Below are 27,566 nucleotides of genomic sequence, written 5' to 3' on the forward strand. Positions count from 1 at the left end.
AAATAAAAAATTTAGACAATGTAAAGAATTCTTACATTACTTACAGATGTAGGAGCTGCATAGAATCAAGTGCATCCATCCTCTCGAACTGAGTTAGTCGCGCAGATTTCTCGACTGTCCATTTGCGTTGCGCAGTCAATGTTAGACTTTCTTCTTACAAGCGACGAACTTGCAATCGATCACACCATATTATCATAGTCACTCACAACCACGTGTTGTTGCGCTCTCTGGCTTGCGTTTCGCGCCAAACCTGCGAGTTACCCTCTTTTGCAATCGATTCTGTCAATCTCTCTTCAACGAGAGAGAAAGAGAGAACGAAATACCACCTCGTTACTCAATCCAAACCAATGGAGACGCATGGTGCTTGAACCATAGAATGCACAGAGGAATTTCGGAAGAATCGAAAACACAATCATCTCGATCGAATTACTTATTGATGCAGCTTCCGCTTGGTTTTATTGCTCGGCTAGAAGTAGGATGCTATAAATTTCCTGGAAATTATCTTCAATGGAAAATATTACGCGGAATATATTCATTATGCTCTAACACTCTATTTCAAAGGGGGAAGGGGAACTCGTTTATATGTGGTTCTCTTGTTTTATCATTCCTCTAGGAAACCATATGTGTATAATACTACTTCCTGATGTATCTGTATAGTTTCGCCTTCTCCCTCGCAATTAGAATTCCATTTTGATAGCACGAAAAAGAATCGGTTTTAAAGATAAAATTTGTGATTATAATATAAATAAAGCTTGTGCACAGATTTGATACAAAGAACTAAACGAAGAAACTGCCACAAACGAACATATAGACTGAAAAGACAAAACGAAACGAAATAAAACATATCTCTTTTTTGATTGACGGTACTAGGGCAAAAATTGTATTTTTTTCCATAAAAACTAATCCTTCTGAATATCACATGTTACACTTGATTATTATAAAAATAAAATCCTGATAATAATGATATCAAATATTTACGACTTAGATGCTTCAATAATAGGAGAATTAGCACGGCCTTGCGACACCTCCTGGATGTGTGTGGTGTATTGTGTGTTCTAACCCTACCGCAGACATAGCTGGCGCGCATAAACGCTCTCTAGAGCAAGTTTTACCTGATCTTCAAAAGCAAATATCAACTTAAAAGAAACATAAATAGATGCTTTTTCTTGCTAGATTTGTAGATCTCTTTCGCAACTTTTAATTCGAATCTCGGCGTTTGTGTGTGTTTGTTTTGCAAGTACACGAATAGAAGAGCATGCTTTTAACCACTCTGGTATACGATAAATTTGTGTTTCGATTCCATTATCGCTACTCGATTTAGATAATTTTATTATATTAGAATTTTCCTGGGACGCGCGTTTTACTCTAAACTCTCGATTGTTTTTTTTTTGTTTGTTTTTAATTTGCTTAAGTTGCGATCGTTATTAGTATTAGTAAAAAAGTATGGAATTTTCGTGAATTTCAGTTCTGCCCCACGCGTTTCTCATCCGACTAAAAGATTGGTTCTCTCAACCAATGTGGTCTTGTTCTTGACTTTGATTTGAAATATTTCTTTGTGGGAGATGTGAATGAGACATAGAGAGTTAGTAGTTCTAGATGTAATAAAGTTAAAGTCCGTTCCGATGGCTGACGACGATGTGACGAGAATTACGACGGCGATGGCTACGAAGACGACGACGCTGCTGCTTGCTGCTGCTGGCGATGGCGTTACGGGATTAGGATGCGGAACCATTCAGCTGGCAGCACTTGGTGTCCTGTATCAGCTGGTTCATGCGGTGAGCAAAGGTTGGGTAGTCCTTTTGGGGGGGAGAGATAGCAAAACAGGATTAGGCGCTGAATAATGATTGTTTTCTACGGTTGGATTATAATAAGTCAATTTACGACTCCTTAACCCTAAATCTACCTGTTTGCCAAATAGAAAATTAGGAATGTATCTACTGTGTAGAGAATTGATTGCATAGTTGATAGTAGTCATTACACAGCTCTCTATTGATAACTGTGAGAGTGCTCATTGAACACTGAAGCACTACTCAGTGAAGCAGAGAAGCAGGCACTGTCCCAGTGGGGACGTACTGCCAAGAAGAAAAAGAAGTTGTATTCTAGCTATTCATCGTCATTCACGGTCATCGATCCTCGTTCAGCTCAAATTTGTAACATTCTTCCCATATAGGACATTATTTGGTGATCTATTGTCCACTAACTATTACCGGGTACCCCCGTTGGTTTGACCACACTTTTTATTTTGTACTCCGCTAATTTGCATATCGTTCAGATTAAAAATGGTTCAAACGTCATTTAGCTCATGGAACGGAATAAAGTGGAATGGAACGCTGTGGAACGGAACGCAGAATCAAACCAAAACAGTGAAAGAGGTGACCAGAAACACGTCTCTAGGGTGACTAGATGTTCAAATTAAAAATGAACACCGATGGTTTGCATGAGGTACCGTTCAAAATAACGGGGGTGTACGGTGTTTTGAAAATCTGCATCCAACTGCATGACAAAGCAGGACTCTGCACAATTAAAGTACTTCCTGGTGTAGTCTTCATTACCTGCATGAATATTTATCCGATAACGATATTATTCTCTGAATCGCAAGATTACAAACATGTTAAGGTTTAGGTCCAGCTTATTGCGGACTAACAATCTGTTCCATGAGCATCAAGTATTGCACTTCATTGCAATGTTTTGCAGAAGACCAGGCCAAATAGCGTGAACTAGGGTCATTTGAAAAGCGATACCCTCTTTTGATTCTATCCTTATCATGATTCACTGCATACCATATTCCTGATGTTGAACTATCATTTAGGGTATCAATTCCACTACAAGTTTCTTCATAACATCCTCTTTCTAATAGAGCAGATGGCGAATGTGCGTTCTCTTCAAACCAGGTGTTTGGAAACAATTCCAAACTTACTTTTCGAAAACGGCTTGCCCTATTTTTTTATAATCGAGTTCAGATTTATTCAAACCTTCACCTAAATATCCCGATTGACAGGACCATACGATCTATCTAAAGTATAGAATGTTTCTTCACAAACAACGGAATTTAACAGGAACAATAAAGTTTATTGAAACACGTGTATGATGCAAATTGATGCGATTAACAATCTATATCTTCTAAACCAATTAACGGAACTGATTATTAGTTTCGCTAATACGGCAAGCCAAGCTCGATAGTGTGCCCTTCAGATATAATGGACAACTGATTGAAAGACGTCTGCTTTGTTTGATATGTAGAACAATAGTAGTTTACGCAACAAGTTACAGAACGATGATTTTTATAGCACGACGTTCATTTATCCAACGAGGCTTGCCGAGGTATAAAATAGACCCCATTTGTGGTCCTTAGCCTCCTGTCCAGTAACTCCTATCCCTACCTCCCCGTGGTGCCGCCTGGGATACGAGTAACCGTAGGGAAGATCGGGTAACCAACCCTGGTGGAACCTTGGTCGTATGCTGACAGGGAAGGGGGGCTCCTCTCTTCTGAGGGTGTAGCTTATCAGAGCGTCTGTTCTCCATGTTAGGGGCGGCTCAAAACAGCGTCTGTTCTCCATGTTAGGAGCGGCTGATCATTGTCCTAGTGCCAGCGTGGGACTCTAAACAGTGCTGTGCACGATGATCCTCCGGCGAGACTGGGGGTTGGTGCAGGCCTTACAAGCCAGCCGTAAAAATCATCAGTACAGGAAGCATACAATGTAAATTCGGAACGGAACAATCGGCATAGACCCAGGCATCGAAAACGGACTAACGATTGGAAACTCGGATCATGGAACTGTAAGTCTTTCAATTTCTTGGGAAGTACCAGCATTCTTTCCGAATTATTGAGGGTCCGCAAGTTCGACATCGTAGCGCTGCAGGAGGTTTGCTGGAAAGGGTCGACGGTACATACGTATAGGGATGGTTATACCACAGACAAACAGACGTAACACTGACGAAATTTCCATCGACCACTCATTTAATCAGGGTTGCGATGGATCTTCTTCGTGAACAATGATCGACGCATCTTCGCGATCCAACATTCGCCAATATTCATTTTTCATTTTTGCGTCACGAAGAGCATCGCAAAAAGCGAACGGATGCAACGCCGAAGAAGCAAAATGAACACACCGATAAGTGGTTCGCGAAGCCTTTCCACTCGTAGGATTCATTTATCCACGCGCTGTTCATTCTCGTGATTCATTGCAAGGTTGCTTCTTCTCGTAAAGTCAAGCAAACACTCCACGCTAAGCCAGCTCCACGCAGCGCATGTGTTAAAACTACACAGAATGAGGCAACCAATGCAGAACTGGCTGACTGAGTGAAAACTCTGAGTAGGTGGCACTCATTCTGTGAGTTGCCGACGTTTTGGCCTTCGGCTGTCTGGGATCGATGGAAACGGAACTGTCAATGATATCCCGCGTGGCAGCAAACAGTTGGCCGTTGGTTAGATGGGGAGTTTTCTGAGATGTTTTCTAGCGAAAAGCCGGAAGATGGTCGCAAATGCGAAAGTTTTTTCCCCATTAGCTTCCGCTTCGGCTATACAAATGAAAAAATCTCTGAAAATCTTTAAAATTGGAATGTTTTTTTTATATTTTCAGAAGCAATACAAAAATGAAAACGAATTCCGCATTCCAAGCGTTCCTCCTCTGTGCGCAATTCACTCATTCAGTTTTGTTTACCACCGTTTGCACAAAACTGTGTACAGCCCCTTTGCACAGAATCTGTGCTGCACGAAAAGGGGCCAATTTTGTGCGCTCGGCACTCTTTTTTGAGAGGAGCAAGTTTAGCGTGATTGTTGCAAGCCCGCATGAAGATGATCGAAATGAATATTTTCCTGTTCTTCGCGAAGAGCAGGCAGCGTGGATCATACTGTTCACATTATCGAGCGATGGAAAATCACCCGATGATAGCGTCTGGAGAAACAGCGATCCGAAAATGAAACACGAACGAATGAAGCGCCCGAACGGTTGTTTGTGTTTATTCGCAGATTCTGTTTTGATGCCTACGAAAATTCATCGTGCCTCGCGTTTCCGATCGTTGTTCAGCAACATTGCATTTAATGATCATTTCAAATTCGCTATGTTACAAATCTCACAACCAGAGGCGCGCGCATCGTTTTTCTTCGCGTTTGACGTTTCACACTACCGCCATCTGCCGGTCTTGTTGCACGAAACACCTTTTCATGCAACATGCTCACTAGATGCTGATGGCGTAAACTGGACGATGGATTTTGAAGATATTTGTTCTAAGTGTTACGTCTGTTTGTCTGTGGTTATACCATCTACCAGAGCTGCGGCAATAGACATGAGCTGGACACAGCTTTTATCGTGATGGGCGAAACGCAGAGGCGCGTGATTGGGTGGTGGCCATTCGACAACAGAATGTGCAAGTTGAGGATCAAAGGCCGTTTCTTCAATATCAGCATAATCAACGTGCAGAGCCCTCACCTAGCAAGTGACGATGACGATAAGGACGCTTTCTACGCGCAGCTGGAACGTGAATACGACGGCTGCCCAAGCCATGATGTCAAAATCGTTATCGGAGATCTCAACGCTCAGGTTGGCCAGGAGGAGGAATTTAGACCGATTATAGGGAAGTTCAGCGCTCACCAGCTTACGAACGAAAACGGCCTTAGACTGATTGATTTCGCCGCCGCCAAAAACATGGCCATTCGTAGCACCTACTTCCAGCACAGCCTCCCGTATCGGTACACCTGGAGATCACCCCAACAGACTGAATCACAAATCGACCACGTTTTGATTGATGGAAGGCACTTCTCGGACATTATCGACGTCAAAACCTATCGCGGCGCAAACATCGATTCGGACCACTACCTTGTGACGGGTAAAGTGCGCCAACGACTCTCCGTTGTGAACAACATTCGGTACCGACGCCCGCCCCGGTACAATCTGGAGCGACTCAAGCAACCCGAAGTCGCAACTGAATACGCGCAAAGCCTTGAGGCAGCGTTGCCGGAAGAGGGAGAGCTCACCGAAGCCCCTCTTGAGGACTGCTGGAGTAGTCTCAAAGCAGCCATAAACAACGCAGCGGAAGGTGCCATTGGGTTCATGGAAGCAAATCGACGGAACGGTTGGTTCAACGAGGAGTGTCAGACGGTTTTGGACGAGAAGAATGCAGCGCGGGCGATGATGCTGCAGCAAGGCACCCGTCAAAACGTGGAACGATTCAAACAGAAGTTAAGACAGCAAACCCATCTATTCCGGGATAAAAAGCGCCATCTGGAAGAGTTGGAGTGCGAAGAGATGGAGCAGTTGTATCGTTCTCAAGAAACACGTAAGTTCTACAAGAAACTTAATGCATCCCGCAAAGGCTTTGTGCCGCGAGCCGAAATGTGCCGGGATAAGGATGGAGGTATCTTGACGGACGAACGTGAGGTGATTGAAAGGTGGAAGCAGCACTACAATGAACACCTAAACGGCGCAGAGGAGGAAGATCAAGACAGCAGGAGGAATGGCTTCATCAGTACGGCGGATGAGGGAGACGTGCCAACTCCCACAATAGGTGAAGTTAAGGATGCTATCAAACAGCTCAAGAACAACAAAGCAGCTGGAAAGGATGGTATTGTAGCGGAACTTATTAAAATGGGCCCGGACAGGTTGGCCACTTGTCTGCACCGATTGATAGCCAGGATCTGGGATACAGAACAGCTACCGGAGGAGTGGAAGGAGGGAATAATATACCCAATATACAAAAAGGGTGACAAGTTAGAATGTGAGAACTATCGAGCGATCACCATTCTTAATGCAGCCTATAAAGTGCTTTCCCAGATCATCTTCCGCCGTCTATCGCCACTGGCAAGCAGATTTGTTGGAAGTTATCAAGCCGGATTTGTGGACGGGCGATCGACGACAGACCAAATCTTTATGTTGCGGCAGATCCTCCAAAAGTGTCGCGAATATCAAGTCCCTACGCACCACCTATTCATCGATTTCAAAGCGGCCTATGATACCATCGACCGCGAAGAGCTATGGAAGATTATGGACGAGAACGGTTTTCCCGGGAAACTGACTAGACTGATCAAAGCAACGATGGATAGTGTACAGTGCTGTGTGAAGATATCGGGAGCCTTATCGGACCCGTTTGAAACACGCAAAGGACTTCGACAAGGCGATGGTCTTTCCTGCCTCCTGTTCAATATTGCGCTAGAAGGTGTTATGAAACGGGCGGGCTTCAACATGCGGGGCACGATCTTCAATAAATCCAGCCAGTTCATTTGTTTCGCTGACGACGTGGACATTGTCGGAAGAACGTTCCAGGTGGTTGCTGAACAGTATACCAGGCTGAAACGTGAAGCAGATCGGGTTGGATTGAAGGTAAATACGTCGAAGACGAAATATCTGCTGGCTGAAGGAACCGAGCGCGATAGAGCTCGCATAGGCCGACGCGTGACGATCGACGGGGATGAGTTCGAGGTGGTGGACCAATTCGTCTACCTCAGATCATTGATAACGTCGGATAACAACTGCAGCAGAGAAATTCGAAGACGTATCATCGCCGGAAGTCGTGCTTACTATGGACTCCACAAGACCTTGCGGTCTGGTAAACTTCACTTCCGTACTAAGTGTACCATGTACAAGACGCTAATAAGACCGGTAGTCCTCTACGGGCATGAGACGTGGACAATGCTCGAAGAGGACCTGCAAGCGCTAGGAGTTTTTGAACGACGTGGGCTTAGGACGATCTTCGGCGGAGTATGTGAGAACGGCGTATGGAGGAGAAGAATGAACCACGAGCTTGCGCAACTCTACGGTGAACCCAGTATCACGAAAGTCGCCAAAGCTGGAAGGGTACGATGGGCGGGACACGTTGTGAGAATGCCGGACAACAATCCCGCAAAAATGGTGTTCAACTCAAATCCGGCCGGTACAAGACGAAGGGGAGCGCAACGAGCTAGGTGGTTTGACCAAGTGGAGCAGGATCTTGGAAGTGTGGGGCGATCGAGGAATTGGAGGTTAGCAGCCATGGACTGAGTTAGTTGGCGTAACATTGTGGCGCAGGTCATGTCTTGAAGGACGTACAACATTTTTTGCAATTTCGTAGAAGACCACTTGAGGGTATCAGAATGCATTCACCATTATTCTACAATTTCTGAAGAAATGTTTTGTTATGATTCATTATCCAACTCAAAGCGTTGCGTAATGAATCATTACAGCACTGGTTTCAGTTGCGTAATGACTATTCGCGCACTGCATACTTCAGTGCAGGAAAGAAGGCCGTTTCATGACAGATTGGCGTGACAGAAAAACAGAGAAATTGCAAAAAAAGAATTATTACCTATATAATGATAGATAACACACTATGATCAAATTGAAATCAATGGTTATTGCGCCAAGGCCATCAAGAATCCGTCCAATTTCAATTGTTCTTCTTCCGATTTCGAATCTAGGAGCCGGGACCGACTTCGTCAGTAGATCGGCCAACTTCGATATTCACCCGCACAAAATTAAGGTGAATGTCGATGCGTGGATAATAAAAGACTTCCCTTCTTGCTACGTGGATTGTGCTCTTGTTGTCGCAGAAGATTGTAATCTTGTCAACAACGGCGGATAGCTCCTGTCGTAGTCCTCGCCACCAGATAACTTCTTGGGATGATGCCGATACCACCATATACTTTGCTTCAGTTGTTGACAAGGCCACTGTCGATTACTTACTTACTTATGGCAACCCATTCCGGTGCAGGGCCGACGTGAAAGATTTCCATCCTGGGCGATTGTCAGCTACCGCCTTGATGTGCAGCCAGGTCAAATTGACGTCGACTTCTTTTATTTCTTTGTTGAGGCAGCATCGCCATGAGCCTCGCTTCTGTGCTGCGATGTCCTGCTGAATTCCAATCCAGCTTTTGGGTGCAGATTTCGTTCCCCCTCGACGTAGAGTGTGCCCCATCCACCCCCACTTTCGTTGTCAAATTTCGGTTTGTATCGGTTGCTGGTGGTACCGACGATGGAACTCAGTATTAGAGATCCAGTTGTGTGGCCACCATGCCCGAACTATATACCATAGGCATCTGTTGATGAAAACCTGCAGCCGTTGAGTGTTCTCCGCTGATACATATCACGTTTTACTGGCGTATAGCAGCAGAGATTTGACATTGGAGTTGAATATTCGAATTTTGGAGCGTTGACTAATATTTCTTAAACTCTCAAAAGCAGCCCTCGCCTTCTTGATCCGTGCACCTATGTCGATCTTGGTACCGCCGTCAGACGCCAATTGGCTACCAAGGTATTGGAAGTTTTCGACGTTCTTCACTGTTTACCCGGCTACTGTACTGCCCATACTCGCATAACAGTCCCATATTAATTTTATTCATTTTTGAGTTAGCTCCGTGAATGGGGTTTATTTTTAGTGTACTTCCCAAAATCATGCTTGAAATTGAATCTTTGTATGGACAAAATGTGGAAAAAATACCAAACCATGTGCGCCCATATTGAGAATACCCGCATAACAGTCCCATTAGTTGATCGTGACGAAATTGAAACAAACCCATTTTGATAATTTTTTTTGTAATCTTGCGTCGTGGTTTTCATTTCATTAAAAGAATGAATAATACAAGCTATACTGATTAAAACCATGTTTATTCACAAAAAAATACTTATTCTAGCTTGACATGAAAGCTTTCTAGAGTGACTTCTGTTGCGATAAGTAGTAGAACCACAACTAAAAGTATATATCTGTGCGAGGCTTAAAAAACAATCAAAATAGATTCTCTTTGAAACAAGGTTTGGCCAATTGTCAACTTGTTTGGATACGAAATCTCGAAACGAAACGAAACGAAATCTCCGGCAGGCTCAAGTTTTATCGGTATGAAAGGGGAGGCTTTTTGCGCACATCGCCATTAGTATCATCGACAGCATTTTCATAGTCGTACAGAGTACCTACATACCTATAACATCTAATGCCGAAAAAGGATGGTACACAACAGTATCATCCACATATGGGAAATCGCAAGTCTAAAGCGATTGTCGTCATAAAGATCCAAAACTTGCTCTATTAGTTATATTCCTCGGTATGGTTCAAGTCCAACGTTTCTGTGCTGTGGATGGTCTCAACCAAGCTGCCGATAGAAACAGATAAATCAAATTTTCAACACTATCATTGTATAATGTAGAGTACCTACCACCGCATAGTACTTCGAAGTAAATTTGCAATTGAAACTTGCGAGTACTAAAAGTTTCAGAAGGCAAAATGCCTTGTGATCATTCGTAAATTTCAATATTAATGTGTCAACGTGCGTGATAACGAAGTAAGCGAGTCCTAAGGAATGGGACTGGTATGCGGGTATATTTGCGGTTGGCTAGAGAAGTACTCGGAACGAGTCCCATTGACTTGTGTTCTAGATTTGGACTTCAAAAACAGTTGTTTTGACCCACGCAATGCGCAGACGCACCTCGCCGATGAGAAGGATATGTTCGGATGCGATGTCAGCGCTACGTTTATTCCGCACATCAAGAAGGCTCCGTTTTCCACTTTCGGTTGATACAGATGTGGTCAATTTGATTTTCAGTAAAGCCGTCACGGGAGACCCACATGACCCTGCCAACAGCTCTCCGTTTTCGCTCATTTCTCCGAGGCCATGGCGTCCCATGACGGGCTCATAGCTCGAGTTGTCGGATCCGATCTTCGCATTGAAGTCGCCCATGTAGATCTTGATATCATATCCTCGACAGCATTGAGTTGACTGTAAAAGTTCTCTTTGTCCTGCAATTCGGCAGCATCAGTTGGCGCATAACATTGTATTTGGCAAGGTTTCGACCCGTGTTCTAAATCTGGCGACGATTATTCTCTCACTTATATGCTCCCACTTTATAAGCGCGGCGTAAGCTTGGGCGCTAAGCAGAAAGCCAACTCTAAACACACAGTCTCCTTCTGTCGCGTCACTCGGATGCCAAGAACTTTGTTGGCCAACCTAAACCTCTGAAGATGGTTCATCCAACGGAAAAATTTTGAAGGTCGTAGATATACACCGCTACTATAAGGATCTGTCCGTTTTCAATCCGATAATAGACACACGTGTCCAAAGGCTTCAATTCTCCATCGAGCTTCTGGTTACAAATCCGACTAGCTTGCTTTAGTTCGTATATCGCTTTCTTCAGCCTACAGAAACTCCTCGGACGATCAGGGTTGACAAATCCTTCTGGCTGCTCCATATAAATTTCTTCCTCCCCCAAATCCCCTTGCAGAAAGGCGGATACTGCATCCATCTGATAAATCTTCAGATCCAAACTGACAGCTAACGACACCAAATAGCGGATGATAGCATACCGGACCACGGGCGAGTAGGTTTCTTCGTAGTCGACACCCTTGACTTGAGAATAGCCGTTGGCCTCCAAACGGGATTTGTACCGCTCGATGGATCTGGATTGGTCTTAACCGTATACACCCACTTGCAACGGAGTACATTCCTTCCAGCTGGCAATTCGGCTAGCTCCCAGTTCTAATTCGACATGTTTTGCTCGATACACGATACTTCTCGATCATTGCGTCTATAAAATTGACCATTTTCTCACACGAAATCACTTCATGGATCGTCTGAGGGTCAACTTCGGCATCACGCAAAGCTGTGGAATTTGGAAACTTTCGTCAGGAAAAATACTGAGACTAAAAAGAAACTCTCGATACTTGTCTAGGGTTACGCACTCCCTTTCCAACTGTTGTGGGTCATCTGGTTGTGGAGGGAGCGCAGTAGGTCGTAGTTCGGAGTCGATCAGCGTCTTGTTGGTGGCTTATGATTCCTCGAACACGGGTTCACTGAGCTCGTCATCTTGCGCCTGCAGATCATGTTCTTCAACATCAACGACCTGTTTCTCTGCAACCTCCATCTCATTCTGCACAAACATTCTGAAAGGTGCCTCTTAGATGGGATCTTCCACTCTCGGCGTAACTTGACCTTTCTTCAGGAATATCACGTCGCCGCTAACTGCTGTGTATGCTTTCGAGTTTTCGCTGTAGCCCATGAAGATGCAACGCTCTGATTTATCGTCCCATTTCCGTCTTTTCTTCTTCGGAACATGCACCATGACCTCGCTTCCGTAAACACGTAGGTGCGACAAATCGCGACGATTTCCTGTGAGCTTCTCTTCAGGTGTGACTTGAAGACCTTTCGTTTTGTCGGTCAACGGTTGACGACGTACGAAGCAGTAGCTACCGCTTCTGCCCAGAATCGCTTTCCAAGCCCGGCATCAAACAGCACACTCTTGGCGCGCTCCACCAACGTTCAATTCATCCGTTCTGCAAGCCCATTCTGCTCTGGGTTGTACGGAACCGTTGTCTCGTGGTGCATTCCAGCTCGGCACCTTCTTCAAACTGTATGTATGTCGCTATATTTTTCAGCCGTTTCATGCCGTCGACCGAGAGATGTCCCAATCGACGATGCCACAGTTGAAAACTTCTGCACTCGTGCCACGTGGACCGTCGAATCCTTTGCCAGCTTTAACTTGTAGAAAACATCCGAATACTGTCCAACCGTTTCGACCTCCTTCGTGGGGCTAACGACCTTGCATATGTCCTCCTTGTCGAACTGGTCGCCTGGTATCCACTCTGGCAAATCTTACCCACGGAGAACAGATTCAAGGCTAAATCTGGGACACATAGCATATGTCTACTTCCAGATTGACGACGCCCTTCGAGATACTTGACGACACCTTTTCAGCTTCTTTCAAGAGCTTCCAGCTCCAGCAAAGATGCGTTGTTACACCGGAATCGAAAAACCAGTCGACATTGTCCTCGGACGACTTCACTGCGTTGAACGCAGCGTGACCACATTGCTTACCACGGGCTTCTCCTCGGGTTTCCTTCCTCTCGCTGGGTTTCTTCTAGCATTGGGATGCGAAGTGCCCCGACTTCTTGCACCGGAAACGCTTTACCGTAGACTTTGCCGACCTTCACATCCTGCAAGATTTCGCCTTTTTGCGATGTCTGGCATAAGCTTCATACCCGACGATTCCCATCCCATCGGTTCGTAGTGCTACGGTAAGCCTTTCATCAGCCAAGCTCGCCAGCCAGGTGTCGTCCACTTCAAATTCTCGCGTTCAGTATCATAAGGGCGTAACTGCAGTTTCGAAGAAACCGAGAAAATCGATATTAAAGTTTTCAACAAACAAAAAATTCACGTATTTTTTTGTTTTAAATTGAATTTATCTGAAAATTTATACGAATACTATCACGCCATTAGAGCATCCGGTGCCAAATGAAATACACGTAAATTATGCTGGAAAATGAAATAAATTGTAGTTACGCCGGTATGTCGCATTGGAAAAAGTTACGCCACGAAGCAAAATCATAAGTTTTTGATAAATTAACAATTTTTATAGCACCAAACAGATTCTGAGAGACTCTAATAACTTTTTGTTAAAATTTCATGCCTACTGGAATCGAACCAGCTTCTGAAGTACGTACACTTAGGACATATTTACAAATAATGAAACAAAACTTTCTTCGATAATACCATGTTGGTGTTCATGTATCGTTTACAGCTAAGATACAAGGAAAGTTTGTCAATTTTCAACCAGAATTTGATCGAATTATTACGAGTTATTCTACACTGGTTCCAGATTGTCCTTTTCTGTTCCTACAACATTGACTGTACGGGAATCCGCTGTGTATTAGAATCCGCTGTGTACTAGAATCCGCTGTGCTGTTTTCAATGATGATAACATAAATTTACTGAAAAATGTTTTGACTGGTTTTTCAACATCACTCACCTACAACTGCAGTATATTTCTTCACCATTTCTTCAGGTGTAAACCATACTACATCCTCGAATGCATCGAATTTAAGCAACTGCGCCATATCGTGTGTAAAATGAAGAACTTATACGGAGCAGCAAATATTTTCTGTTAGACATTTTGTAAACACGGAATAGTATCGCACTTGGCGTAACTTCAACAGATGATGACCAGAAAAGTTACGCCTGACGTATCTTTTTTCCCATTGCAGTTCTGTAGTTACGTCAAATTATGTTTTTGAAAATATGGTATTTCTAGAATGTTTTTAGTAATAATTTTTGGTAGGGTTATAATTTTGGACCTATAGAATTCAAATATTACGAAATCTCATTTCCCGCCAAAACTGCAGATACGCCCTTATGATACTAAACGCGAGAATTCTACCTCCGTGAGTGGTTGACTCGTCGTATAGAGCTTAGTGACATTTGAACACACGTAGACTAGCATACGCTCGTCATACACAGTTTGTTTATGTTTTCCTCAAAGAAACTTGCACACGCTTTCCAGACTCATCAAAATGCATATGGAAATATTACCCAATTTGAAAAATTTATACACGCATTCTGGGTGTTTTTCGAGACAGAGTGCATATTGTTTTCCTCTAAGGTTCACAACTACATCTACACTAGGGCACCCATACCATCGGGCGTGAAAACCACTATATATGTAGTTTGTTCACGTAGTCCTGAGTCGTCTGGCAAATGACCTCTTCACCCCGTTCAGCGTCAACCAGCCGAATTCCCGTCAGCCTTCTCAACATGCCAATCTTCCAGGTCGAGCCACTGTGCTTGGTTTGATATGTAGATTGATATGTAAATTGAATATATAATTGAATATATGTGCAGTGCCGTAGCGTGTGGTTGGCCAGGTTGGCACCCGCCAAGGGCGCCAGCCATTAGGGGGCGCCGAAATGCGTGACATACCTTCTTGGTGAAATTTTGAAAGATACATATTTAAGGACGCTATACCCAAGTTATCATATAGAACTTTAATTCACCTTCCGTGCTAATATACTGCTAACATACCCTAAATTAGCCGTATAATAGCTTTGAATAGCTATTGAAATACAGCGGGGATTCGCTGGTTGGAACACGACTGCCTTCCATCTAACGAATCCGACCCGTTAGTTGAAACGACTGACAGCTGGTGAAAATGCTCCAGACTAACGCATTCGGAACGCAAATCGTCACGAAACGCACATATACATACACATTTGTTCTATATATGGAGATTTCAATGCGACGGTAGTCAGACGTCAAAATTAGTTTGACATCTTCTCCTGACATTCGAGTGCTTTTTAGTTGGAATTTTTTTCAACCAACGAACATCCAACCATCGAGTCATTCCATGTAGCGAACACCCAACGAGCGAATCTCCACTGTATATATTGAAAGCAAGATGCTGAAAAATTAGTAAGGTAATTTAAATCTACTGTGAGAAATATCAGACTTATCAATATGTTTAATAAAAAAAAACTGTCTAATGCTAGAGAAATGATTTGTAGATTACTTCACCCAAAAATCATTATCTAGAAAACACAAAGATTATGGACAACCAATTCGAAATTAAGGTTGAGCAGCTTATCATATAACTTATATATTGGATCAAAACTTTGAAGATACAAATCTTCAGAAATAAGCTACAAACAAAAGCAAAATTTTTATTTTAGCGTTTTGTGCACTAACCGAAAGCATGCAATAAGAAAATTTGGATCGTTAGTTTACTATTTCTTCCGTAAAATGCGTTTTAAACGATGATTGGGTAAATGTCGGTCATATTTGGATTCTGAGATGAATTGCATTAAAACAGCAGGATTCATATAAACCTAATTTTTACTAGAAAATCTTGGTCATAATTTCCACCTACCTATAGTTACACCAGAACCAGACATGTTTTAGACAGAATTTTAAGAAAGATTCTTTGTTCTAATTGACATTTTGAAAGGGACACGGAAAACAAAACATACCTAAAATTTGAGTTCAAGCCAAGGGGTGTGACAAAATCTAAAGCAACATGAAAAAATGTTTTTTAGACTTAAACCAACGAGAAACATTAAAAAATTGAGTAAACATGTGTTTTGGCCTAAACTCAAGCGTTTGGCACTAAAATTGGGACAGGGCTTTAGGACCCTATTGTCTAGCTATTCTTTGACAATATGCAGTACATAGAAATTTCAAAGAAAAAAAAATGGTAGCTCCCAGAAACTTCTAGAGATTAATCACTGGCCATATAAACAGGAAATGTTTCAGAAAATGTATTAACCTCCAGGCTATCAGACAGTCCTTTCAAGAATACAATTTGGTATATTATGTATGACTTCCCGGAAAAACCGTACCATTCAGTGAATGGAATAAACCATTCATGTATGTACAATATAACGTATTGGATACAATACAGCGTTATGTAATTGAATTTCGAAGCAACGTTATTCTTGTTTGAATATACAATTCAAAAACAATATAATATATTGTAACAGAACACTGTATTGTTTTTTATTGGATTTATACCTTACAATTTTGGTCAAATTCCTATTTTCGCATAAAACAACTGTTGCTTTTTTTTGTGTAGCTTGGCTGAAAGAAGTAAACAAAACAAGTTCAGAAAGCAAGAAATGTTTGATGAAAAAAAATCAAAAAGTAAGTAAGTTTTGTAGAAGTCATTTGAAATTAGCTGTAACGACGAATGCAACCATGATAAATATCTTTACTTCTATAGGAAATAAAATTCTTTTGCTACTGATGGCATGAATATCCGGTAAGTTGGGGGACAATCCATAAAAAATACAAATTCTATACTTTTCACCACCGGTAGAACCAATACATCTTTAAAACTACAAAATTGATCATCATTTATGGATAGCAAACAGTTGCACCTTAAGCACCGCCAACACATTTTCAATGGGATGGATGGATTTTGCGCTCGAACTGACAAATCCTCCGTTGTGGTGAAACTTCTTCCGTCGACGTGATGTTGGACTGTTTTCAAAAACAGTCGAGATAAAAGCCTAGCCGGCAGAGCAATGACAGTTAATTCGTTCAAAACTTCGCTTCGGAAGTTCAACCGACGAACTCCAGATTGGTGCTGCGAAGTCAATATCATGTTTAAACTTAAATTTTAAAACTGGGTCTACAAATGAACCTTGACACTTTTGATCATGTTTGACGTTCGCTTAGTCGACAAAAACACCACAGGGCTTTTAGTTTTAGCACTGGGGTTGTTCTTATCTGACATTTCGGAAGGAACACGGAAAACAAAATTCACCCAAAATTTGAGTTTAAGCCAAGGGGTGTGATAACATCTAAAAAAACATAAAACAATGTTTATTGGACTTAAACAAAGGGAAAACATTAGAAAATTGAGTAAACATGTGTTGTTGACCTAATCTTCAGCGTTTGGCACTAAAATTGGGACAGGGCTTTAGGACCCTATTGTATTGCCATTTTACAATATACTGTATTGTATTTCCAATATATTGAATCGTACTGTTACAATACATTATATTGTTTTTGTATTGTATTTTTTATCCTGGTTTTCACATAATTTTATCCGATCATTCAATGTTCCTCTTCAAAGTTTAATAAATAGCGTTAGCATGATCCTTGAAGATTTATATGAACAATCTTAACAAAGACTTCAAGAATTTCGCAAATAATAACTAGTATAATGAAAAAAAGAAAAAAACTGAGCTTTATAGGGGCGCCTAAATGTCGGTTCGCCAAGGGCGCCATGAGGCCACGCTACGGCTCTGTATATGTGAATTGAATTCGATGGATACTGCGCCAATAAGATATATCATAACGCGACAAAGCATCTGATACATTAAGATTCCTAGAAATTCTTTCTAAGATTTGTGCGTTTTGTTCCCACAACTAAACCAGGGTGTCTACTCATTTACAGAAATGAAATTCCCTGAGATTTCCAGGTTTTTCCAGGTCAACAAATTTCCAGGTTGTATAAATTCTCCAAAATGCATGATTTTTTTTATTTCCATAAAAAAAACAATTATTTTTATCAAATAATCTAAAAATACCTCAAAATCAGAGATGAAGAAAATAGTATATCCGAACTTAAGAGAAAAATAACCATCATCGTTTTACAAATTTTCAAAACCAGTTTTTTTGCTCAAAACCGAAGCAATGTTTATGAAAATCTATCATTGCATTGCGCTTGCTATCTGTAATGCAGTGATAATTTTTCATACGTGTATCTTTTAAAATGAACGATTAAACTGTTTTTATTTCTGATGATTGCTGATGATTGAATGATGGATTCTTGAGCCTTAAGGGAAAAAATCTTTCCCTTGAAATGGGATTTTGTATTATGGACATCAACGATACACCCACAAAATTTCTCTAGAGGGCGTTTTGTTTTTTTTTTTAAGATTTTGTCTTGGGGAAATTGGGTCTGGTAGCATTTGATGGAAATAGAATTTTAAATACCTCTTGCCTGAAAAAAACAGACATGAACCAAAAAGAATATAAAACAGTCATTTATCACGAATATGAAAAGAAACCCAACATGAACCACGTCGTGAGATTTTAATTCCTCATTTGAACGGATAGTCCTCTAAGAATGATTTTAAGAATTTTTTGGAGTCCTTTGACGTTACGACAAGTTATCCTGCTTGTTTTACTGTGGATTTCTTCCACATCTCACGAGTTTGTTTTGTGGTTTTTCAAGAAATTTCTAAGAAGCTATTCCTAGAAAATTTAGTTTTGGATACCTTCAAGAACTCAATCTGGAGTTTTTCTGGGAATAACCATAGAAACTACTTCGGAAATTCCATCAGGACTCCCTCCAAAGACCGTAGAAGAAATTTCCCGAGACTTCAGGTTCTCAAGAAATGTATCCATTGATTTCATTAGGACTCTCTTCGACATTCCCATTTAGAGCATCTTCAAAATTCAAAATTCATTTAGTAATTCCTGTTATTTTTTTTTATTTCCTGAAGAAATCTAAAAAAAATTCTAGTCTGTCTTCCAGAAATTTCTCTAGGAAAATGTCAAGGGTTTTATTCAGATTTGTTTGGAAGAAATTTTGAGAAAAATCCGCGTGGAATTTCTAAAGAAAATTTTTGTTTGTGTTCTAAGTATGCCTTGATGAATTCTTACGAGGATCTTTGAAAATACTACTGTATTCTTGATGAAATCATTCTTAGGATTTTCTGATGCGAAACCTTGAATGAAGTTTTGAAGAATCCATGGAGATTGGAAATATTATTTGAAAAATTATTAGACAAATGTTTGAACCATATCAATTATAGTTTGTAGAAATGCTGAGAGAAATTTCTGGGGGAACCTAATAAGGAATTCCAGGTCAATTTTTGAGGAATTTTTGGAACAAAATCATAAAATATTTCATCGAATAATGTCTGAAAGAAACAATTCTAAGCAATTGTATAGAATACATATGAAAAATGAAAAAATCGGCGTTATCGAAACTATGGAAATGTAGAAGAACTTCATTAGGATATGTGATATATCTCATAGAAGTAACAACTGAAAAAATCGCTGAATGAATCAGTTGAAAAACATTTGGAAGAAATCCTGAGATAATCACTTTTTTTTCAGAGTGATCGATGTGAAAATTAGGTTAGAGGTAATAATTAGAGGTAATAATGTTGCAAAGCTCTACGATTTTCTTGACAAAATTTTTGAAGGAATTCATTTGAGCATCTCTTTAAAAAATTGCTGATAGCATCCCTCGAGAAGTTTATAGATATTCCATAAATAATCACTAGAATACCTGAAGCATTCCTGGAAATTTCCTTCAGAATTTATGGAATAGTCGAAAAACCTTTTTTCTGAACAAATTTAGATTGTTTTCAAACAAGTTTCATATGCTCATGAACGACACACAATTGTAAATGGGAACTATACTTGCCTTTCCCAACTTTCTAATCTTAAGTTAGGATTAGAGTTTGACAAAATTTGAGGACTGAACATATCTAGTAGTTTCTTGACAGCGGCGCACAGTGCTTCGAACGTTTGGCACTTGGGGACAAAAGTCAGAACTGGATGTTTTATGCGGTTTTGCCCTACGAAGTTGAGGAGAAAGTCGTTATACACAAAAAAATCTCATTATTGGCATGAATGACACATATTACATCAGTAATGGCATGAGTGGCTTATACGCCATGTTTTACATTTGACACCATAGAACAGTGTTCGATTTTGAATAAATGTTTAAAATAAAAACGCAAAAGTACTTGAGTCGTTTGCATAAACGATGTATGAGGTATGCGTAAATGTAAAAGTGTCTTAATAATCACGTTTTTATAAACATATTAAAGCACGGATTATTCCAACGACTAAAACCAAACCCAACAAAAAAGGTTATATAAAATTTATTTGTATTAGCAATACAATTCATCTACCAGCTATTAGAAATCCAAAAACATATCAATCGAATCATTATCTTCTTTTCTACAAAGAAAGTTGAAATATCGTGGGTTTCTGTTTGATGATTATTAGAAACAATTCGATACATAGGCTACGGACGCGAGCTCTTCAAGTTCATTATTGTTGATAAGATATATATAGGTTTTTCATGAACATTCATTGAACGGTATGTAAGGCCTTCCCATGCCAGCCTTTACAACCGAATTGTAAAACTCTGCATCATCAATTTTCTGTTTGCGCGAAAGCAAAACTGGCTTTGCTAATCAGTCTGAGTTTTGCTTCACAAAAATATCGCATGATCTTCTATATTTAGCCCATTTTTGGTGTATTATGCAGCAATAAAATTTACTAAACGTATTTAGCTTGTTTTCAAATATCTGGGAGAAAGAATCAGTGCTATAACAACCGTACATGAAATCCACAACATGATTTTTTCGAATACGTGGATTGGCAGAATACCATTGCTTGAAACAATCTTTATTGATGATTGTAGCAGCATAACCTAAAAATCATAAAATGACATACAATCGGCAAACATATGCAGCTGGAATTACTTTCAGAATTTTAAAAATACTACAATTTTTACTTTAAAGTGGATTTCAGAAAGGTACTTTGAGGTACTTTTTTGTATGGGCTAGAAGAAGATAGGAGTTTTAATTTTCTTCTGTATTAAAGAGCTTATTGTTCAACAGCATCTTTTTCTACAATTTTTAAAATATATCACAGAAAATTAAACGGAATGACTCCTACTTAATAGTTTCAACACAATCCTTAACGGCTTTCACTTTGAAATGTGATTAGTATGGGAATAAAGCAAATTAAAAAGGGATTTGATTGATATAAAAACAATGAATTATATATAACGATGAAACAACTTGTCAACACGTGGTGTTTTGGTTCGTTTTGATAAGCGCACGAACTTTCTAGTATCTGTATTACACGCTCAAAACATATGTCAACATCATGGCCTACTTGATTCTTTCGAATAGGAAAGTTGATTTTTTTTACTTTTGTCCAAGGGACGAAGCACTGTGCGGCGCAGCCGAAAATTTTTATGATTGAAAAGAATTTCTGTCACAAAAAGGATATATTCTACCTTGTATCACTGACTCAACTAAATTTCCCTGGATTATGGCCGAAATTCCCTGAGAATTCCAGGTTTTTTCAGGTTGAAAAAAAATCCCTGATAATTCCAGGTTTTCCAGGTTTTTTCAGGTAGTAGACACCCTGTAAACGATTTCTTTTAACAGTCGTAATCAACTGTTATCCCAGAACAGAAGGAATTTACGGACCAACTATTGCTTTAGCATTCCAATGATTCAAATATTACTTCCAATTGATGGGAGTAACATACAGTGGCCGACGAAAATAGATCATTTTGCCGATTTTCATTTAAAATGGCCAAGTTAGGCAACTTGGATCTTGAATTCACACCAGGAAGTCGAGCACTCGGCACTGAAGAAGTCTGTAAGTCACAGACGAAATAGGCCTATCTGTCAAGATAAGCAACACATATTAGAGTTTAAAGGTATTTGCTTGTCTTACTAGTGATTTTAGAACTTTATTTTTTTGAAAAAGTGAAGTGTTAAAGTTCAATTTGTAGTTTTAAACATACTCTAATAATCCCTCCCCTAAGTTTAAAATAAAAAGGGTACTAATTCACACCATTTTGATCACACACTTTGAAATTATTGTATTATTGTAATATTCAAAGAAATGTCAAAATTTTGGTTTTGATATATTTTGAAAAGTATGAATTTACAGAAAAAAAATTGTTCTACATTACTTGTTTCTCTCGTTAAATCAAACATTTTTGCCAAAGGGTTTATTGCTCTAAATCCTTTCGTTTCTAAAATACTTCAAAATGAAAAAAAATAGCAAAACATTATTATAAAATGGGGCATTTGCAATAACTTTAAAGTGGGAGATCAGCTTTCGGAGCTCTAGTTGCCAAGATCCAAGACATTAACTTAGTCATTTCGTATGAACAACGCTAACATGATCGTTTTTTTCGCCGGTCACTGTACCTACTTGTATCCCTCCATATTGTTTGTATTCAGAGCAGAAGTCAAAATTTGTATTACTTTCACCTTTATTCTTGCTGTTTTTTAAAAGAATTAGTTGGTTTTGACTTCTAACGGATCTATTGTTGAGTAAAAAATGTTCCCTAAACAGCAAGAATGTGAGGATCGTTTCACTGCTGCACTCGAGCAAAAAAAATTGGCTTGCAAGTACTTCGATCATTCAGATTCTATCATCCACCTGCGGTCATCCCGACACGCTTCTTACATTGAACCACGTAATCACAACTGTTTGTAAAATCACCCATAAACATGTTACCCGAAGCTCCCACAAATAAATTTCATCAAAAAAATCCCAAAACACTTACCGAAGCCAAGCAGACCTCCTCGACCTGTTGCGATTCCGCCGGAAAGCCGATCCCGGTGAACGTCTCGTGCAGTCGCTTCGTCTCCACCTGACCCATGCTGAACAGCACAGCCAGAAACAGCTCGTAGTGCAATATTCCCTCCGGAGCCACCAGAGCCTTGATGATGGCAGCTTCGAACGATTGCAGCAGATTCTCGCGGAAAAACTCCCGCTGGTAAAGTTTCCACCGGTCGTTTAACGCTTCCAACGATTGCAGAGTGGCACGTGTTATGTGTGGATCGTTTCCGCATACGATCGCCTGACCGTAAGCATTCATAATGGCCGCAAACTGTTCCGGATGTTCCAGCGCCGACTGTGGCTGCTGAATGTTCCCCGAAGAGCTCGGAGTCAACTGTTTTAGCACACTCGATTTGTAGAAGTACTGCCACCGTTGCAGCAGTATTCCGTTGAACAGCTGATACAGCGATAAACTAACGTCGGCATGGCCACTTTGTTCACTTTTGCACATGAATTCGTTTGAGAATACCATCGGCAGTACGTGCTCGATCGAAAAGTTCAATATGTCTGGCAGTAGCGAAGCATTGCCTGGTTGTTCTACGATTAGAAGGAACATTTTGAGCAAAATGACCAGCGAACGGAAACGCTGCGAACTGATCTGTTCCGTTTTGGTCTTCCCCAGGAACAGTAGGATGATATTCTTCAAGAATACTTGGCCCAACTGGACCTGTAAGGTCCTCAAAATTCCCAGACAAAACTCGAATATCTTCTCAATCAACACGCAATTCTTGCTGCTGGCTGCACTATAGATGGCTAGCGTTTTCTCTATCACAGGTCGGTATGCGGCCGCTAGCATCTGCTTGACGGAACTGCTTTGCTCTTGGTAGTACTCCAGCAGATCCCGCAGAGTGCTAAGTACGACTGTGGCTACCGTCACGATCTTCTCCTCCTGCCCGTAGTCCAACGAAGGATTACTACTGCTAAACGTATGGCCCAAATCTAACCTAATCAAATCACCGGCTATAAATGCAATGTATTCCTGTAGAAGGGCAGCTCGACCTTCGAAGTTCTGCTCCGCTGCCGAACACCCGGCCCATGGTAGCACGAAGCAATTACAAATTGCCAGCCGCATCGTCAGCGCTGTCGATCGCTCTAAATGCCTCAAATCACTATGCACCAGCGGTTTGATCAGCTGGACAAGGTACTTCGGCCGCAGATTGGCACTGACACTGAGTAAAAGCTGTGCCGCTGCACTGGTCAGCGTCTTCAGTTGGTCCCGTTTGACCTTCTGCGGAGGTGACAAAAACCTCGGAATGCAACCGAGAAAATGCATCATTTCGGCTTCCCCAAATGGAATGTGCGTTACGATCAGTAGACTTCGCAAAGTGATCAGCGTCTGTCCGATCACATCCGCCAGCTCCCCGGCCAGGGGTTGCAAATTCACGAAGAAGTACTCCAGTGGATCACCCGAGGCGCTCGACACCATCTCCACCAGCTTGACGAGATCCTCGATCAGCCGTCCCATCGAGGCGCTGATCTTCTCCGAGCGTTCGTGCAGCAACGGGCTAACCCGAGCAATGATTTGGCACAGCGAAATGAAATCACGGAACTTGCACCGCAGCGCGGATCGGCTTTCTTCGTCCAGCAGCGGATGGGCGGGCCGAGGTGAAATGTAGCTGGTCCCGTTTAGCAACATGCCGGCAACGGTGGACAGCACTTGGCCGTACGGACCGCTGGCATCGGATGCGAACTCGGAGAACGCCATATCGTACACCCGGATGGGTTCGATCTCCGCGATGAGGGCGATCGTGTCGATGCACTGGTTGAAGAAGTGCTGCAGCTCGGTTTCGTTCTGGAAGAGAAAATGGAAGCGCATTGGAGTATGTTTATTGAAATGGTACGAACTGTAAGCCTACGTCAGAGTTAGCTACAATTCTAAGATCTTTTTATATGTATAAAAGCGATAGGAAGTGATCTAAGAATTGTGTATGGTTTACTTGTTTTTCAATCAGTTAAAGCTGCACGTTTTAAGGACAACCTTCACCAAACTTTTGGCGATAACTTTCCCATTTTTTTTTCTGACCTGTTCGATAGTTTGCAAATTCATCGTTTAAAAAAAAATATGTGCGTGTGGACGAAGAATTGAAATATGAACGAGAATTTGAGCACGAATACACTATTTCTAAATCTCCTGCGAGGCCTCTGAAATCTCTTTATTTGTCGGTAGATCAAAGAATACGTGATGTTGCTTTCTAAGATCATCCGGCGGAATCCATTGTGAATGTTTGCATGTATTCTCAGCTCCTCTTGTTTTCAGGCGGCTTGACGATTGACGAGGAGCTTGAAATGAAATCCATGATCATCAACGAATAGCCGACTAGGAGATCCATAGACCTTCGTTTGGACTAGAATCGAATTTTTAAATTACCTTTCCACTTTGTGGCTTTACAATCTTGTAGTTTATGAAAATACCCAAACTGACTTTATCATCGTATTGTTGGCAATCCTTTCTAAATTTTAAATTTAAGAGCTGTAAGGTACATCACGGGAACGATTAGTTGGTATCAAGTTGAATTGTCGTAGGCAGCTGTTTGCAAATTTCCAGACTCTCCGTCACATCCAATTTCCAAGGAGAAGAGACATTTCGTAAAATTTTGATATCGGTTGTCATCGTTGTCGTAATTGTATGACCCTTTGAAAACACATGTTCTGCTACCTAAGATTTGAAATCGTAAGTCATCCCCTTGTCTATCGTCTTCTGAGCTTTTTCTATTTCCGCTAAGTGTTCCTTGAATCTAACCTCGAGAGACCGCTTGTTTGACCAACGTAGACCTTGCTGCAGTGACAGCAACTGATTTTGTAAACACCAGCCTTGTTTAATGTGTTTATCAGATCCTTGGTAGAGCCAACGAAGTCTTAAGTTGGCTGTCTCTACTGGAAAACACCAAATTTCTTAGCTTCGGGCGGAGCTGTTTGCTGATGTGTATATCGTATGGGATGGAGACTCTCCTCATGGGTTCGGTGATAGGGGTGAGTGTCGTGAAAGCACTCCGAATTGGATGTCTTTCCTTTTTGGCGATGATGGCTTTTATCATCCTTTCCTTGTATCAGTTTATTCTTGCCGGCTCGTAGATGTATTCCAGTTCCTTGGTCTTTCCGTCTTCGCTGAAGGGTAGAGTTTGCATCCTGTGGATCATGTGGTGAAATGCTGCCATCTTATGCTGGAACGAATGATTCGATGTGTAGGGGATGACTCGCTGGGTATTTGTAGGTTTATTTATTTATTTATTTATTCACCGTCACACGTCACACAGACTGAAAACTTAATAATATGTACTTTACTTAAATTCTATCTCTTATCCTATTAACTAAAAACCTAAAAACATTTTTTGACACATTGAAATCGAACGAATCGCTGAATCTGTTGAATTCTCGTAGGCAAAAGTCAAGTGCATTAAAATGGCCATAATTCGTCCGATGGTGTGGTATTGCTAGCATCGAGGAGTAACGAAGCTGACGGGGTGGCACGTACAAAGGGATTTGTCCAAGGAGCACAGGGCTGTCGATGTTGCTCTGAATGATGTCGAAAATGAACACACACTGCATCGAAACACGTCGTTGTGATAGAGTCTCCAAACCGATCAAGCGGCATCGGTCTGGATAAGGCGGAAGATGGACGGGATAATTCCACGGAAGATTGCGTAGTGCAAATCTAATGAATCTCCTTTGTACACGTTCAATTTTGAGAACCAGCGTAGAATAATAAGGACACCATACGGGAGCAGCGTATTCAAGTATACTACGTACTAGTGAGCAGTAGAGAATTTTCAGTGCATAAATGTCTGTGTAATCTGCAGCATGCCGACGAATAAATCCAAGAGCGGAAAAGGCTTTGATCGCGATAACCCCTATGTGTTCGTTGAATTTTAGCTTTTCGTCGATGATAACGCCCAAGTCGCAGATAGACGTCACCCTTTGCAGAAGAACCGAATCGATTGAGTATTCAAAAACGGTTTTGTCACTGCATCTACTGAAGGAAATAACCTTACACTTGGTACCGTTGACGCGCATTCCATTATCACCGCACCATATCAGCAGCGTATTAACATCCTCTTGAAGTGTTACACAGTCCAGCTGCGAAAATATTGTACGGTACATCTTCCTATCGTCAGCAAATGATAGAACGAACGACGACAGTGAAAGACTTAAGTCGTTTACAAATATGTTGAATAGCAACGGTCCAAGAACGCTACCCTGAGGTACGCCCGATGTGATGGCGAACGATCGAGATCTCGCAGAGTTGATCACCACGTATGCGGATCGGTCTGATAAATACGAACGTAGCCACTCTATGATCCAATCCGGAAATCCGATATGCTTCATTTTATTGACGATTGTAACATGTGGAACGGTGTCAAAAGCCTTTGCGAAATCGATATAAACGGAATCAACTTGACGTCTATGCTCCAATTCACGAGATAGTGTGGTAACGTAGGACACGAGATTTGATGTTGTGGACCTGCGCCTCATGAAGCCATGTTGAGTGTTGGAGATGATCGGAACTGCTACATTGTACAGTATGCTATGCACCATTTTTTCAAATATTTTGCTCATGCAGCACAGAATAGAAACGCCACGATAGAGACAGAACTGCAATTCCCATATTTGTGAATAGGGACAATGCAAGCCTGTTTCCACAATGCTGGAAATGTCTTCTCACTGAGAGAACGATTGAAGATTTTGGTGATAGGGTCAGCTAACGTAGTAGAGCAATTCCTTAACAGGAGAGGGGGAACGGCGTCTGTGCCCTGGCCTTTCGAAACATCGAGTTCATTGATAGCTTCTAACACTTCGTTGCAGGAAAACTGGATGACAGGAAGCGAGATGTCGATGGTTGGGATGTGAACGAAACAATCACGACGGGGAACAGGTGCTGCTCTGCTGGAACCATTAAGATGGACATTGCTGGTGATGCGAATAGTGCCTTTTTGTTTTTTCACAAAGTCCCAGAATAACGAAGGGTTTTGTTTCACGTTAGTCTGGATCGTGCTGACAT

At 41.3% G+C, this 27,566-nt stretch overlaps 1 protein-coding gene across 2 annotated transcripts in view; it reads right to left on the minus strand.

Moving 5' to 3' along the window:
• Nucleotides 1-426: 426 nt before the first annotated feature.
• Nucleotides 427-27,566, minus strand: part of LOC5579000 (exportin-6-A) — a 46,957-nt gene continuing 19,817 nt past the window's right edge. For both annotated transcript variants that reach the window (XM_021840735.1, XM_021840669.1), the window contains exons 4-5: nt 22,515-24,362; nt 427-1,796 (exon numbers count right to left, since the gene is read on the minus strand). In XM_021840735.1, coding sequence (XP_021696427.1) covers nt 1,716-1,796; nt 22,515-24,362 — 1,929 coding nt within the window. In that variant the 3' untranslated portion in view covers nt 427-1,715. The remainder of the gene's footprint in view (nt 1,797-22,514; nt 24,363-27,566) is intronic.

This window comes from Aedes aegypti, chromosome 1 (assembly GCF_002204515.2).
Source record: "Aedes aegypti strain LVP_AGWG chromosome 1, AaegL5.0 Primary Assembly, whole genome shotgun sequence".
NCBI lineage: Eukaryota > Metazoa > Arthropoda > Insecta > Diptera > Culicidae > Aedes > Aedes aegypti.